Source organism: Oncorhynchus kisutch, linkage group LG4 (assembly GCF_002021735.2).
Source record: "Oncorhynchus kisutch isolate 150728-3 linkage group LG4, Okis_V2, whole genome shotgun sequence".
NCBI lineage: Eukaryota > Metazoa > Chordata > Actinopteri > Salmoniformes > Salmonidae > Oncorhynchus > Oncorhynchus kisutch.
Window position 1 is genome coordinate 26,035,861 of NC_034177.2, and position 15,895 is coordinate 26,051,755.

General features: G+C 41.5%; 1 protein-coding gene across 1 annotated transcript in view; it reads left to right on the top strand.

Annotated features, from left to right (window-relative positions):
* The first annotated feature begins 10,573 nt into the window (after nucleotides 1–10,573).
* Nucleotides 10,574–15,895, top strand: part of LOC109889309 (zinc finger protein 423) — a 163,424-nt gene continuing 158,102 nt past the window's right edge. Inside the window, exon 1 of the mRNA XM_020480650.2 lies at nucleotides 10,574–11,534. Within this exon, the coding sequence (XP_020336239.1) occupies nucleotides 11,495–11,534 (40 nt within the window). The 5' untranslated portion in view covers nucleotides 10,574–11,494. The remainder of the gene's footprint in view (nucleotides 11,535–15,895) is intronic.

The window sequence follows — 15,895 nt, forward strand, 5'->3', positions numbered from 1 at the left end:
TTACTCAGTGAGAGGGAGCAGCACTGAGCTAGCTTTCAACATCACTTCCTGGAGTAGCTTGTAAGGGAAAATGTTATTGTCTGAAAAGAGAGCCTTGAATTGTACACAATATGCATCTTTTCTCCCTCGATCTTGGTTCAGGCAAGTGACTGTGACCTCCTCCTCAGACCAATTGGCAGAATGCCCAGGATATGATCTGGAAGTTAAGATAGAAGACATTGCTCAGTTCCTTGGGAAAGTGAGACTGCGCGATAACAGCCAGTCAGCTGCAGGAACCAACCCTATGAACGATGCTTATGTAGCTTTTTTGCAGAGCAGTACATAAGAGGACTGAAGAGACCGCCCTGGCGGAGCTTGTGGCAGACTTGTACTTTGTACATGTGTTTGTTGTAACCTCCAGTCAGCTGATAATAAAAAGTAATTCATTTAAATTGACTTCAGGTGTCCCTGGTGTTGAATATCCACCACAATATTGGTGTCATGGAACAGGATCAGTGAATTCTACCTGTGGAGCATCCCAGTGAAGGTCTGCGAGAGAACATCGGTGGCGCATTCCGTGTGAAGGTGTAAGGGACATTCCCGTCTGATCAAAGATGATGTGGACCTGCCCAGACCAGACTTTTACTGTGATCTGCTCAGGGGAAGTTACCTGATCTGCGAACCTCTGAGGGACACATTTACTGAATTTCAGTAAGTCAATTTAAATAGATTTGTCTAAAAATAATAAAACCAATTAAACTAGACCATAAAAATTAAGAAAGGACCATTGTCTTAGAAGAAGGCTAGAGTGAGGGCAGGAAAAGCATAAATTACACTTGTCTGTAGGCATTTATGAGAAGTGTCTACGTGGTCAAATTTTAAGATAATAAATTGTGGAAATGGTCAGGGTTTAGCAATAATTATGACTTTTTGACTGTGCTAAGTAGTGATGTTGACAAATACTTTACTCATTTAAGGGACAGATTGAAATGTACTGGGGGGGAAGGGTGGTCCAAAATAGGGGAAGGTTGTCAACCTTTTTTTTTTGCTTCGGAGAGTGTTGTGTGTTTCTTTGGCAGGGGAGGGTAGTGCATTTTTTCCCTTGTTTACATTTGCTCTTCTGCTCTTATTTTCCCTTTAAACAATGGCTTTTCTTAGTTTTCTGCTCATACTTACTCTTAAATACTCTTCTGCTCGTATTTTCCCTATAAACAATGGCTTTACTTACTTTTCTGCTCATACTTACTCTTAAATACTCTTCTGCTCGTATTTTCCCTATAAACAATGGATTTACCTACTTTTCTGCTCATACTTACTCTTAAATACTCTTCTGCTCGTATTTTCCCTATAAACAATGGCTTTACCTACTTTTCTGCTCATACTTACTCTTAAATACTCTTCTGCTCGTATTTTCCCTATAAACAATTTCTTTACTTACTTTTCTGCTCATACTTACGCTTAAATACTCTTCTGCTCGTATTTTCCCTATAAACAATGGCTTTACTTACTTTTCTGCTCATACTTACTCTTAAATACTCTTCTGCTCATATTTTCCCTATAAACAATGGCTTTACCTACTTTTCTGCTCATACTTACTCTTAAATACTCTTCTGCTCGTATTTTCCCTATAAACAATGGCTTTACTTACTTTTCTGCTCATACTTACTCTTAAATACTCTTCTGCTCATATTTTCCCTATAAACAATGGCTTTACCTACTTTTCTGCTCATACTTACTCTTAAATACTCTTCTGCTCATATTTTCCCTATAAACAATGGCTTTACTTACTTGATATTACCCTATTAAATTTTAGAAACGTTTGTGGTTCAAACAGTGTCTTAAATAATCCTCCTCCTCACCTCGACCCCCCACCCCCTAAAAAAAATAAAAAAATAAATAATACTTATCCAGTTGACCTTATCCAGTTTATTTGATCCATTTTAGAGTAATAAGGCTGTAACGTAACAAAATGTGAAAAAGTCCAGGGGTCTGAAATATGTACGAATGCACTGTAATATGCTTTGTAATATGCTACACATTGAAACACAAGGAATAGTTTTTGTAATTTGTTCTAGACACCCTAAAGACTCTGGCAAGTGCGCTAGTAAAGTGTCTGATCATACCTGCACATCATGGTTCACCAGTTGCCCCAAACGTTTAAAGAATAAGCTACCAGCCAAACATGCTTGTAAGAATTGTACTCCCTCCTCGTATTCATCTGGAGGTTGAGCATTTTTTTTACTCTATCTCTTTAATGTGTCTGTATCCATGTAATTGTATATGTAAGTCCCCGACTTTAATGTGCAATCTCGGTCACAAATCTTTCTATTGTTCAAGAATCAATGGTACACTAGGTTTCAGAACACCTACTCAATCAAGGGTTTTTCTATATTTTTACTATTTTCTACATTGTAGAATAATAGTGAAGACATCAAAACTATGAAATAACACATATGGAATCATGTAGTAACGAAAAAAGTGTAAAACAAATCAAAATGTATTTTATTTTTGAGATTTTTTAAATAGCCACCCTTTGCCTTGATGACAGCTTTGCACACTCTTGGCATTCTCTCAACCAGCTTCATGAGGTAGTCACCTGGAATGCATTTCAATTAACAGGTGTATCTTCTTAAAAGTTAATTTGCGGAATTTATGTTTTAATTCATTTGAGCCAATCAGTTGTGTTGTGACAAGGTCGGGGGTTATACAGAAGATAGTCCTATTTGTCCATATTATGACAAGAACAGCTCAAATATGCAAAGGGAAATGACAGTCCATCATTACTTGAAGACATGAAGGTCAGTCAATATGGAACATTTCAAGAACTTTTAATGTTTCTTCAAGTGCAGTCGCAAAAACCATCAAGCGCTATGATGAAACTGGCTCTCATGAGGACCACCACAGGAGTGGAAGACCCAGAGTTACCTCTGCTGCAGAGGATAAGTTCATTCGAGTTACCAGCCTTAGAAATTGCAGCCCAAATAAAGGCTTCACAGAGTTCAAGTAACAGACACATCTCAGCATCAACTGTTCAGAGGAGACTGTGTGAATCAGGCCTTCGTGGTCGAATTGCTGCAAGGAAACCACTCCTAAAGGACACCAATAGGAAGAAGAGACTTACATGGGCCAAGAAACACGAGCAATGGACATTAGACCGGTGGAAATTTGTCCTTTGGCTCCAACCGCCGTGTCTTTGTGAGACGTGGTGTGGGTGAACGGATGATCTCTGAATGTGTATTTCCCACCGTAAAGCATGGAGGAGGAGGTGTTATGGTGTGGGGGTGCTTTGCTGGTGATACTGTCCGTGATTTATTTAGAATTGAAGGCACACTTAACGAGCATGGCTACCACAGCATTCTGCAGCAATATGCCATCCCATCTGGTTTGGGCTTAGTGGGACTATCATTGTTTTTCAAGAGGACAATGACCCAAAACACACCTCCAGGCTGTGTAAGGGCTATTTTACCAAGAATACCACTGATGGAATGCGACATCAGATGACCTGGCCTCCACAATCCCCTGACCTCAACCAAATTGAGATGGTTTGGGATGAGTCGGACCGCACAGTGAAGTCAGAGCAGACAACATGTGCTCAGCATATGTGGGAACTCCTTCAAGAATGTTGGAAAATAATTCCAGGTGAAGCTGGTTGAGAGAATGCCAAGAGTGTACAAAGCTGTCATCAAGGCAAAGGGTGGCTACTTTGAAGAATCTCAAATACAGTATAGCACATAGTTTAACACTTTTTTGCTTACTACATGATTCCATATGTGTTATTTCATAGTTTTTATGTCTTCACTATTATTATACAATGTAGAAAATAGTAAAAATAAAGAAAAACTCTGTAAAGAGTAGGTGTTCTAAAACTTTTGACAGGTCGTGTATGTATTTTTTTAAATAACAAATTAAATCACACAATCCAAACTGTGCAGCTGCCAATTGATGAACGGAAAGAGAGATCTGTTACAAAACACCAAAAGGATTAATGGCATTCCGAGATTGTCTAGCCAAGCCTTTGATACTGGGTGAACCTACAAGGTCAGGAGGGGTGTATACTGAACAAAAATATAAACTCAACATGTAAAGTGTCCCATGTTTCATGAGCTGAAATAAAAGATCCCAGAAATGTCCTATACATACAAGCATACTTCTCTTAAATGTTGTGCACACATTTGATTACATCCCTGTTAGTGAGCATTTCTCCTTTGCCAAGATAATCTATCCACCTGACAGGTGTGGCATATCAAAAAGCTGATTAAACAACATGATCATTACACAGTTTCACCTTATGCTGGGGACAATAAAAGGCCAATCTAAAATGTGCAGTTTTGTACACAACACAAGGCCATAAATACCTCAAGTTTTGATGGGGTTGCAATTGTAATTCTGACTGCAGGAATATCCACCAGAGCTGTTGCCAGAGAATAGAATGTTAAATTCTCTACCATAAGCCGCCTCCAATGTTGTTTTAGAGAATTTGGCAGTATGTCCAACCGGACTAAAAAACGCAGACCACGTGTAGCCATGCCAGCCCAGGACCTCCACATCCGGCTTCTTCTCCTGTGGGATCCTTAGACCAGCCACACGGACAACTGATGAAACTGAGGAGTATTTCTCTCTGTAATAAAGCCCTTTTGTGGTGGAACACTTATTTTGATTGGCTGGCTCCCCAGTGGGTAGGCCTATGCCCTCCCAGGCCCACCCATGGCTGCGTACTGTAAACTTGACATTTTTGCATGTTGCATTTATATTTTTGTTATTTCTGTTTGTCGAGATTTACATAGTGTATTTATTGTGGTGTTGAAATCGCAAACCATGATATTGAAGTGCCCAAAGTCGATATGCTTTGTTTATTGGTTGTGTGGTGCATTGGCACAGAAACCTGTTGGTGGAAAATTTGTTGCATATATTTTATAGAATTTTAAATATGGCATAAAAATGCAGAAAATCTGATTTCCTCCTAGCTGATCATTGTCTGCAGCCGGCTCTGATCGTACAGGCAGGGAGAGTGAGCTCGTCTGTGGTGGTCGGCGATTCCTTGCCTGTAGCCCTGCATGGCGTTGACTGTGCCAGAAAAGCATGCTGAAGTGGCAAAGTCAATATCCACGTTTATAAACACATGGTCACTACAGTTATTATTTATGGTCTTAAACATAATTTTTAATTGATTCTATGGAGGGAGAAGGATGTTCAATTTATTTTACCATACAAGGAGAGCGTCGTGAAAATATTTTTTACTTTGGGGAGGGGGCTGCATTTTAATTTTATGACACCCTGAGTTGGACCAGCCCCTCCCCACCAGTACATTTTGATCTGTCCCTAGAGAATTCTATGCTCACACCTACTAAGGCCAACTTTGAATGGTTGATATTCAAATCAAATCAAATCAAATCAAATGTATTTATATAGCCCTTCGTACATCAGCTGATATCTCAAAGTGCTGTACAGAAACCCAGCCTAAAACCCCAAACAGCAAGCAATGCAGGTGTAGAAGCACGGTGGCTAGGAAAAACTCCCTAGAAAGGCCAATACCTAGGAAGAAACCTAGAGAGGAACCAGGTTATGTGGGGTGGCCAGTCCTCTTCTGGCTGTGCCGGGTGGAGATTATAACAGAACATGGTCAAGATGTTCAATGTTCATAAATGACCAGCATGGTCGAATAATAATAAGGCAGAACAGTTGAAACTAGAGCAGCAGCACAGTCAGGTGGAAGTTGAAACTGGAGCAGCAGCATGGCCAGGTAGACTGGGGCCAGCAAGGAGTCATCATGTCAGGTAGTCCTGGGGCATGGTCCTAGGGCTCAGGTCAGTTGAAACTGGAACAGCAGCATGGCCAGGTGGACTGGGGACAGCAAGGAGTCATCATGTCAGGTAGTCCTGGGGCATGGTCCTAGGGCTCAGGTCCTCCGAGAGAGAGAAAGAAAGAGAGAAGGAGAGAATTAGAGAACGCACACTTAGATTCACACAGGACACCGAATAGGACAGGAGAAGTACTCCAGATATAACAAACTGACCCCAGCCCCAGGCGTATACCTGTATGTGCTGTGTGTGGAATAGCCTGGGGATGACGTTACACCTTGATGAAAGCCCCCAACCTAAAGACATTGAAATGGTATTTTTTCTTCAGTAAACAAACACGCACACAACAAAAACGAGCCATAGGGCGGGGTGCTGGGTCCAGTCAGGTGTTTGACACATTCACCCACTTCCCAGCTGAAAGATCAGCCACAAACTGTTGGCACCATTGTAACAGGTTGTAATCAAGCTCTGGTCTCCTTCATGGGATCAGAAGAGGAATAACTGATGTGGTAGTCTCAGGTTGGACTGCTCCAAATCAACTTGGTTGACACACATATACGCACACAAATGCAAGCTTTGTTGGTCCTTCAACCGATTTGCCTACCTCTCATAGCCTACAGTAACCTGTGGATCATGAGAACATTGAGGTGTGGAAGACTGCTTCAGCAGAACGTTAATAACATATTTATTAGCACTATGTAGTGTCCTGTAATACTTAGTTTTAAGTGAGACACCTTCGGTCATTCATAACACATCCATGAAGACTATATCACATGATGATGTACTTAATTTAAAGTCAGACCGCTTTGGTCATTCATAACACATACATAAAGGCTTAACGATCTAAACACAAATGTATTAACACTTAGGTAATTATCACTAACTGCTAAAACAAATAAACATAACAATTTAAATCATACATTTCCTTTTATTTGTACATTATTCAAACAATACAAATACATGAAGTTTCAAAAAGTACAGCAATACAATTACATTGAACATTACACAGGGCTGTGAATAGTGCAGCTTGTGCCTGAGCTGGTGGATGAATGGATCTTGCCTCTCTTCCCACTGGAGGTACTGCATGTTGGTTCCAATCTTAAAAGTAACATGAAAGAAAGTTAGGAAATGCCTTTGTTATACCATCTGGATAAGGGCATTTCTATGCTGCACCAGAAAATCTAAATGGGAAAATGGTCAACATTGCTGTATGTAGGGAGATTTGTATTTAGCTGAGCCTGCATTTCGGCTAACTAGCAATTGCTGTGTAGTCACCTAAATCATTTCAGATAACGATTGAGGTAGCTACAATGTGTAATCTAACTCAACACTTAACTACTACAGACTCATTTAAATTACAATAAATAATGGTTAACTTGTGTTTCGCTGTCCAGTGACAGCACAAGTGGGGTATTTCATTTACCAACAACACAGGATCAGGATCTCGTCAGCAACATGCAATTTTAAAAGAAATTCTAAATAAAAGTCCCCCACGTAATAGTAGAAAAGTATCAATAACCATTCATGATATATGAAAAATAAATGTCTAACCATTAACAATGATTCATATTTGTTCATATTTAAGTGACATTTCCATTAAATGAGGGTTTTAGAACATGTTCCAAGATTAAATAAATACCCTCAATGTGAATCACTGTGTATGAAATACAGATTGGCTTAGAGCAAGAACTATTCTGGGTGCAGCATTAAAAGTATTGTAGGGAATATTCAGTAAGGTCTGTAGAATGTATATATAGTGTCACTTCATGGGACTCTGAATAATAGGGAGTGTTGCTGTCCTTTTACTGCACCCATTCCATTGGCGGCCGAATCACATCACGTGTACGTCCTGCACTACAGAAAACCCGCTAACCTAACAGTGCAGGGCATGCTCACTGAATTAAAGGGCAACTTCATTAAAAAGTCTAAGTTTGATAGATTTTTCCCAAACCTCCAAAGTCATCACCTAATGTAGTTTAAGCATTGTTGTGAGCACAGACATTTTTATTTTGTTTTTCTAAAACAAAGTGTGAAAAAACATTTGCAAACCAGAAGAACTGGTGGAAATCCAAAACCTGTGAAAACACAACCAAGAAAACGGAATTTGGGGGCAAAAACAGAAGGGGAAAAAAAGGCCAAGCAACCCTGTTCATGACTGCACTTTAAAGTGCGTGTCGTCCTGCAGCACTATAAGGGCACAAGGCGAGACCCAAATGCAGACACAGGAGGCCGATGGTAGAGCTCCGATATTTATTATAACAAAGAGAGTAGGCAAAGGCAGGTCGGGAACGGTACTAGACGATAGGCAGTATCGAGGTCAGGGGTCAGAAACCAGATCTGAGTCCAAAACAGTACAAGGGGATAGGCAGGATGGTAGTCAGAAAAGGCAGAGTGGTCAGGCAGACGGGTTCAGAGTCAGGACAGACAAGGGTCGGAACCAGGAGAAATAGAAACAAACAGAGACTGGGAAAAATAGGAGCAAGGAAAACCACTGGTTGACTTGGCAAACAAGACGAACTGGCACAGAGAGACAGGAAACACAGGGATATATACAGTGGGGATAATAAGCGACACCTGGAGGGGTTGGAGACAATCACAAGGACAGGTGAACCAGATCAGGGTATGACAAGAACAGCATTTTGGGGGAAGTTGAGGACAGGTCCAATATTGACTATAGACCCAAAAGGGAAATAGGTTGGGCCATCCGAGAAATGTTTTAGTGAAATATAATATACAGTGCCATCGGAAAGTATTCAGAGACCTTTTATTTTTTACACATTTTGTTACGTTACAGCCTTATTCTAAAGTGGATTAAATTGTTTCCCCCCTCATTAATCTACACACAATACCCCATAATGACAAAGCAAAAACAAGTTTAGAAAATGTTGCTAATTTATAAAAAACAACAACAACTGAAATATCACTTTTACATAAGTATTCAGACCCTTTACTCAGTACTTTGTTGAAGCACCTTTGGCAGCGATTACAGCGTCGAGTATTCTTGGGTACGACATTACATGCTTGGCACACCTGTATTTGAGGAGTTTCTCCTATTCTTCTCTGCAGATCCTCTCAAGCTGGATGGGGAGTGTCACTGCATAGCTATTTTCAGGTCTCTCCAGAGAAGTTCGCTCAGGTTCAAGTCCAGGCTCTGGCTGGGCCACTCAAGGATGTTCAGAGACTCCCGAAGCCACTCCTGCGTTGTCTTGGCTGTGTGCTTAGTTGTTGTCAGTTAAGAACAAATGCTTATTTACAATGATGGCCTACCCCAGCCAAACCCGGAAGACGCTGTGTGCCGCCCTATGGAACTCCCAAACACGGCCAGATGTGATACAGCCTGGAATTGAACCAGGGACTGTAGTGACGCCTCTTGCACTGAGATGCAGTGTCTTAGACCGCTGCGCCACTCGGGAGCCCGTGAGCCCTTTTCTGTCTGGCCACTCTACCTCAAAGGCCTAATTGGTGGAGTGCTGCAGAGATGGTTGTCCGTCTGGAAGGTTCTCCCATCCACACAGAGGAACTCTAGAGCTCTGTCAGAGTGACCATCGGGTTGTTGGTCACCTCCCCAACTCCCCCAATTTCTCAGTTTGGCCAGGCGGTCAGCTCTAGGAAGAGTCTTTGTGGTTCCAAACTTCTTCAATTTAAGAATGATGGAGGCCATTGTGTTCTTGGCGACCTTCAATGCTGCATAAATGTTTTGGTAACCTTCCCCAGATCTGTTCCTCGACACAATCCTGTCTCGGAGCTCTACGGACAATTCCGTAGGTTTGGTTTTTGCTCTGACATGCACTGTCAACTGTGGGACCTAATATAGACAGGTGTGTGCCTTTCCAAATCATGTCCAATCAATTGAATTTACCACAGGTGGACTTCAATCAAGTTGTAGAAATATCTCATTTTTGCTGTTGGAAAACCACTACAGCAGGGGTATTCAATTCTTACCCTATGAGGTCCGGAGCCGGATGGTTTTCTACCTGATAATTAATTGCACCCACCTGGTGTTCGAGGTCGAAATGGGCTCCCGAGTGGCACAGTGGTCTAAGGCACTGCATCTCAGTGCTTGAGGCATCACTACAGACACCCAGGCTGTATCACTACCGGCTGTGATTGAGAGTTACATAGGGTTTGGCAGGTGTAGGACGTCATTGTAAATAATAATTTGTTCTTAACTGACTTGTCTGGTTAAATTTTAAAAATCGCCCCTGATTAGAAGGGAACAATGAGTAAATATGCAGTGGAGCTGGCTTTCTGCTGTTGCACTGACCGACTTTCGTCTACAGTCGGCTTTGTTGGGTTTACCGCTCTCACACACTCATTGATTCTTCACATAGGAATGAATGGTGTCACGTGATCGATGACTTTGCCCATTCATACAGCCATTGGTGAGGGCCCAGACCCCTTGAAAAAACAACACAGAAATACACCGCATTATTTCACATTTAAAATCATTCTGAATAATGAAATGACAGACTTTGTATTAAGGTGCGTTAAAAAGCCATTATGCACTGTTAAGCACGGCAAAATAATAGCCAATAATTGCCCATATTATTAATTTATAATAAATATCGAAATTATGCATGGAAATAAACGGATGCGTTTCACGACCAGCTACTTTTAGAAAACGCATTTCAACATCACATGCAAACATTTAAGATTTAATGGACTAAAACCAAATCCAGTCCGTATTTTTCGTGCGCTCTTCAGAGTTCCTCTAAACTCCGTGTTTTTTCCCCAATCTGTGCTCAAAGTTAAGCTGCAGTTTCCATGGCTGACCATGGTTTGGTGCTGTTGGCTCGCTCTGTCTGCTCAACCCAGGCTGTGCAGTGCTCCCAGCGGGATCAGAGCGCTCCCCCGCCGGGACCCTACTCTCACATCCTCCTGCTGGGACACAGCTACATTTCCAGCCAAGCCTGGCTTTATTATGTGTGTCTGCGCTGCAGCCCCGCCAGTAGTCGGATCGGGAGGCGGAGGGAAGACCAGAGTCAGGACAAAGAAAAGGGGAGAAAGAGGCTAGCGACCGCAAACATTTCACTGGGTATATGAATGAAATTACAAAGGGAGATATTTGAACAAATCCCCAATGGAGAAAATGCTGGGTAAGGTTGCATTGCCCATGTCACCTTCTGAAAAATAACGGACGGACGGAGGAGGGAGGTTCGGTGTTCGCAAGATCAGGGAGAACGACTTAGTTCCGAGAACAACCTCAAGAAGCACAGGAGGAAAAATAAAAAATGTAAAGCTTGTTTGAACAGAAATCTAGAATTGTGTAGTCAGGTAATCACATTATTTGGACGTAGTGGCTGGCACCTTTCTAACTGCCGATCAGGTGTTACCGCATCGCACGCCTGTCATTTGGCTTTGGCTGTCTCTTGAAACTCTACGGATAAAGTCGCGCTGTCGCCAACGAACATAAAAGGAACAAAAGATACATACTGTGGCTACGGACCCAGAGAGAAAGACAAGTTGTTCCGTCAATTCTACAGGTTGAGTCCAGCTGAAGAAGTTAAATTGCTGGAGTATCCGGGCAATGCTCCTCTCCACAGCTCTTAATTGTACCTACCTCATTTTAACTGGATTATAGGCTACTATCAGAGTCGGAAGTTGCCGCATTGCAACAGGCAAAGAAGTGAAAAACGCCAGCTAAAGTATCCATCTGTATGACTGTATTCGCAAAGCATTAGAGATCTACACGAGAAGAAAATACTACCAGCCCAGAGATGTCTAGACGAAAACAGGCTAAACCGCGTTCCGTAAAAGGTAAGTGTTTTGACATTTTATTTTATGGAGAGACTGGAGACATATTCACGAGTAGACGCATAACCAATAATAATATTTCCTGGCATCATTTGCCGAATACTGTGAAATTCAAAGATTTAAATATAGTTTTAAATGTTGTCTTTATTATATATATTTTGCCAAACAAAGCCTGAGCAACTTAAAGTAAAATAAATCATAGAAAATGTACCTGGTCTATCATAGACTACTCTCTGTACTGTTACAATAGTCACTCAGGCGTTCCCTGGTCAGCTAATTACTTAATCGATTGTAAAATGGGACCACATTCAATACCCGACTAGACTACAACGTGTTTGTTTCATTAGCTACTGCTCACCAGTATTGTTGATGTGTGCGTAATTATTGTCACCCGTGCCACGTGACCCGTTTGCTGCCCATGCATGCCCACATCTTGCACATGTTGTTTTCCCATCACCGTGATAAATGCATGGGCACATTGGTTTGTGTTTTAGTTGATAGACCATTTTCTTGGTGACCCGTATTTTCTAGTAAAAGTTCATTTGGGCATTTGGCTCGTTTTGCCTCTGGCTGCGTTTACACAGGCATCCCACATATGATTTTTTTTGCCCAACATTGACAAAAGATCTGATCTAAATGGTCAATTATTGGCAAAATATCCGAATTGAGCTGTCTGTGTAAACACAGCCTATGGAAACCAGATGGGCAATGGGGTGGCCATGTGGTCCAGAATTATTAGGTTACCCCTCCCCCAATTAGTCATTTTGTTCTATCTAATTGATGGCAACAATATGCAATGGTTATGGTGGAAGGATTATAAGGCCTACATTGTTTAAGTTATTATATGTTTTAATGCATGCACTCTGTAAATGTAGTGACTGGTTCACCAAGACTAATGGCAAGCTGAAGCTGTGTTGATGACCACAATGGCTGGTCTGGTTCTGAGTCACCAGAGCTTGATGTCATGACCTCTCAGGATGCCTGTGTAAACGCAGCCAGAGGCAAAATGAGCCAAATGCCCAAATTAACTTTTACTAGAAAATACGGGTCACTTTATAATCTGTCTGTACTAAGGATCCACTGTTTCAAAGCCTGAAAAAAAAAGATAATGTAAGCTGAATGTGGGGAAAGAGATCACTTGATTATTTTAACAATTTCTTAAATTGATGAAGTACAATGATTACAAGTACATATTCCACGTCTGAAAGTAATCCTAATTTCCCTGCAGGGTAAAGAAGGCTAGTCTTTGTACTGTTTTGTATCCTAAGTGTGTTGAGCAGCTTCAGCTTGTGGCTTTGAATAAACAAAGCTTTTGCTTAGTCAGTGATGCACAGCAGCTCTATGTGTAACTAAGATGTGTTCCGTTGCTATCACCCCACAACACCTTTCCCACGGCCTGGCATGTTCTCAAATTATGAGTGAGCAGCAGAGTGGTTCAAGGCATTCACCGGGGATTATTCGTGTTTTTCATGTCCCGTTGTCCCTCACCTGCTCGCTCACTCAACTCCAAAGAGTGCCTGTCGATGCCAAAGCAGAAACAACACATTGAGAATCATATTTATTCCTAGTTTGCTACACACAGACAGTCAAACGTCCAAGATGAAAAAAGGATTGTGGAAACCACCGATCCTTGTTATTATCGGTGGTTTTCTATCCTAATTGTAGATGGCTAATTGAGATTGTGTCAATATCTATGATTGGCTCTTTTACTAATGGGAAGGGATGGAGGAAAGAGGGGAGCGAGCGCTTCTTATCAAAATATTATTTATCCCCATTAATCCCTTTTTAATGTGTGTCTTTGCGTAGAGTGCCTGGCCGGGGCATTTCTGTTTCATATCTCCCCCATCCCCATGAGTATTTCATGCATTATGTAGTGATAATTACACATTAATAAATCCTCTTCATTTACAGGACATTAAGCGGGAATGAGTGCAGATGACAGGAAGGGAGGGAGAGAGCACTTATTTATTTTCCACAATGTTGTTTACAGTCAATCAAATCAAATTGGACCTTTAACCTGTGGTGTGGGAGAAAGAGATGCTGGAACAAGGCTTGTCTAGGACTAGCTGAGAGAGTAGGGATCCAAGGCTAAAGGCATCATTTCCACTCCGCCTGCCTTGTGCTTTTCCACCTCATTCCACATCAAATTCCACCAGTACTACTCTGTTTTCACAAGCTATCAATTCAACATTTTTCTAAGTTGCAGTGAAATGTAAAACAAATCTTAATCCATTGATAGCTTCACCTGGCCAAGACTTTAATGGCTGTCTCCCCTGGATTCGGTAGTTTAGATATTATTGTGTGTGCCCATTTTATGTTGACATAATAGTACTTAAATGTTGCAGTTGAGTTATGTCTCAATCTACATTATGGTTAGATTGTTAAATTACTTGTACACCTTTGTAGTAACAGTTAAATGACCTAAGTAACAACATTGTATTAACATGTGACATTGCACTTCAGTAATCGCAATTAAATTGCATAGCAATAGTTGACAGTTTATAATTATACAAGAAGAAAAAGGACTTATTTTAATGCATAGTTTGTAATAGCAAAAAGCTAAAGTCCATTACTAGGCAATTACAAAGCAATTGTCCACAATGTAACAACGATGTTGGTACTCAAATATACAGAATAAAAATATAAACGCAACATGTAAAGTGTTGGTCCCATGTTTCATGAGCTGAAATAAAACATCCCAGAAATGTTCCAGGTCCTCACAAGTGGCACAGCAGTCTAAGGCACTGCATCCCAGTGCTAAAGGCGTCACTACAGACCAGGGTTTGATCTCGGGCTGTATCACAACCAGCAGTGATCTGGAGTCCCATAGGGTGGCGCACAATTGGCCCAGCGTCATCCGGGTTAGGGGTGGGTTTGGCCAGGGGGGCTTTACTTGGCTCATCGCGCTCTAGCGACTCTTTGTCGGTTTGGCGGGTCATGTTTTGGAGGACTCATGACTCAATCTTTACCTCCCGATCCCATTGGGGAGTTGCAGCAATGAGACAAGATCAAAATTAGGGAGAAAAAGTTCCATACGCACAAAAACCTTATTTCTCTCAAACTTTGTGCACAAATTTGTTTACATCCCTGTTAGTGAGCATTTCTCCTTTGCCAAGGTTATCCATTGACCTGACAGGTGTGGCATATCAAGAAGATGATTAAACAGCATGATCATTACACAGAGACACCTTGTGTGGCATTGTCACACAACACAATGCCACAGATGTCTCAAAGTTTTGAGGGAGTGTGCAATTGGCATGCTGACCGCTGGAATGTCCACCACAACTGTTGCTAGAAAATGTAATGTTAATTTCTCTACCATAAGTTGCCTCGATTGTCGTTTTAGAGAATTTGGTAGCACGTCCAACCGGCCTCACCACCGCAGACCATGTGTATAGCATCGTGTGGTCGAGCAGTTTGCTGATATCAACATTGTTGACAGAGTGCCCCATGGTGGTGGGGTTATGGTATGGACAGGCATAAGCTACGGAAAATGAACACTATTGCATTTTATCAATGGCAATTTGAATGCACAGAGACACCATGTTGAGATTCTGAGGCCCATTGTCGTGCCATTCATCCACCGTCATCACCTCACGTTTCAGCATGATAATGCACGGCCCCATGTCGCAAGGAACTGTTCACAATTCCTTGAAGCTAAAAATGTCCCAGTTCTTCCATGGCCTGCATACTCACCAGACATGTCACCCATTGAGCATATATGGGATGCTCTGGATCAACGTGTACGACAGCGTGTTCCAGTTCCCGCCAATATTCAGCTACTTCACACAGCCATTGAAGAGAACTGGGACAACATTCCTCAAGTCACGATCAACAGCCTGATCAACTCTATGCGAAAGAGATGTGTCGCGCTGCATGAGGCAAATGGTGGTCACGTCAGATACTGACTGGTTTTCTGATCCACGCCCCTACCTTGATCTGTGACCAACAGATGCATATCTGTATTCCCAGTCATGTGACATCCATAGATTAGGGCCTAAGTAATTTATTTAAATTGACTGATTTCCTCATATGAATTCTCTCAGTAAAATCTTTGAAATTGTTGCATGTGTGTAAATATTTGTATTCATTATAATTACAGTGTTAATAATACACAGGTTAGCATCTTATTGCAAGTATTACTGCTGTATATTTTGTTTTGGATTGATGTAGTTAATATATATTTTTTAAGTATGTGTGCATGAAGCCTATCCCTGACATCCCTGTACCCTCTCTCTGCCGTCCTGAGACCATATGTTTTCAACATTCAATTGCTCTTTTATTGTCACTTAGGCTTTTGGCAGCATAGCCAAAGTTTCATTGGTCAACACGCTGTTCTAAAACAGTGACGTGAATTATCACAG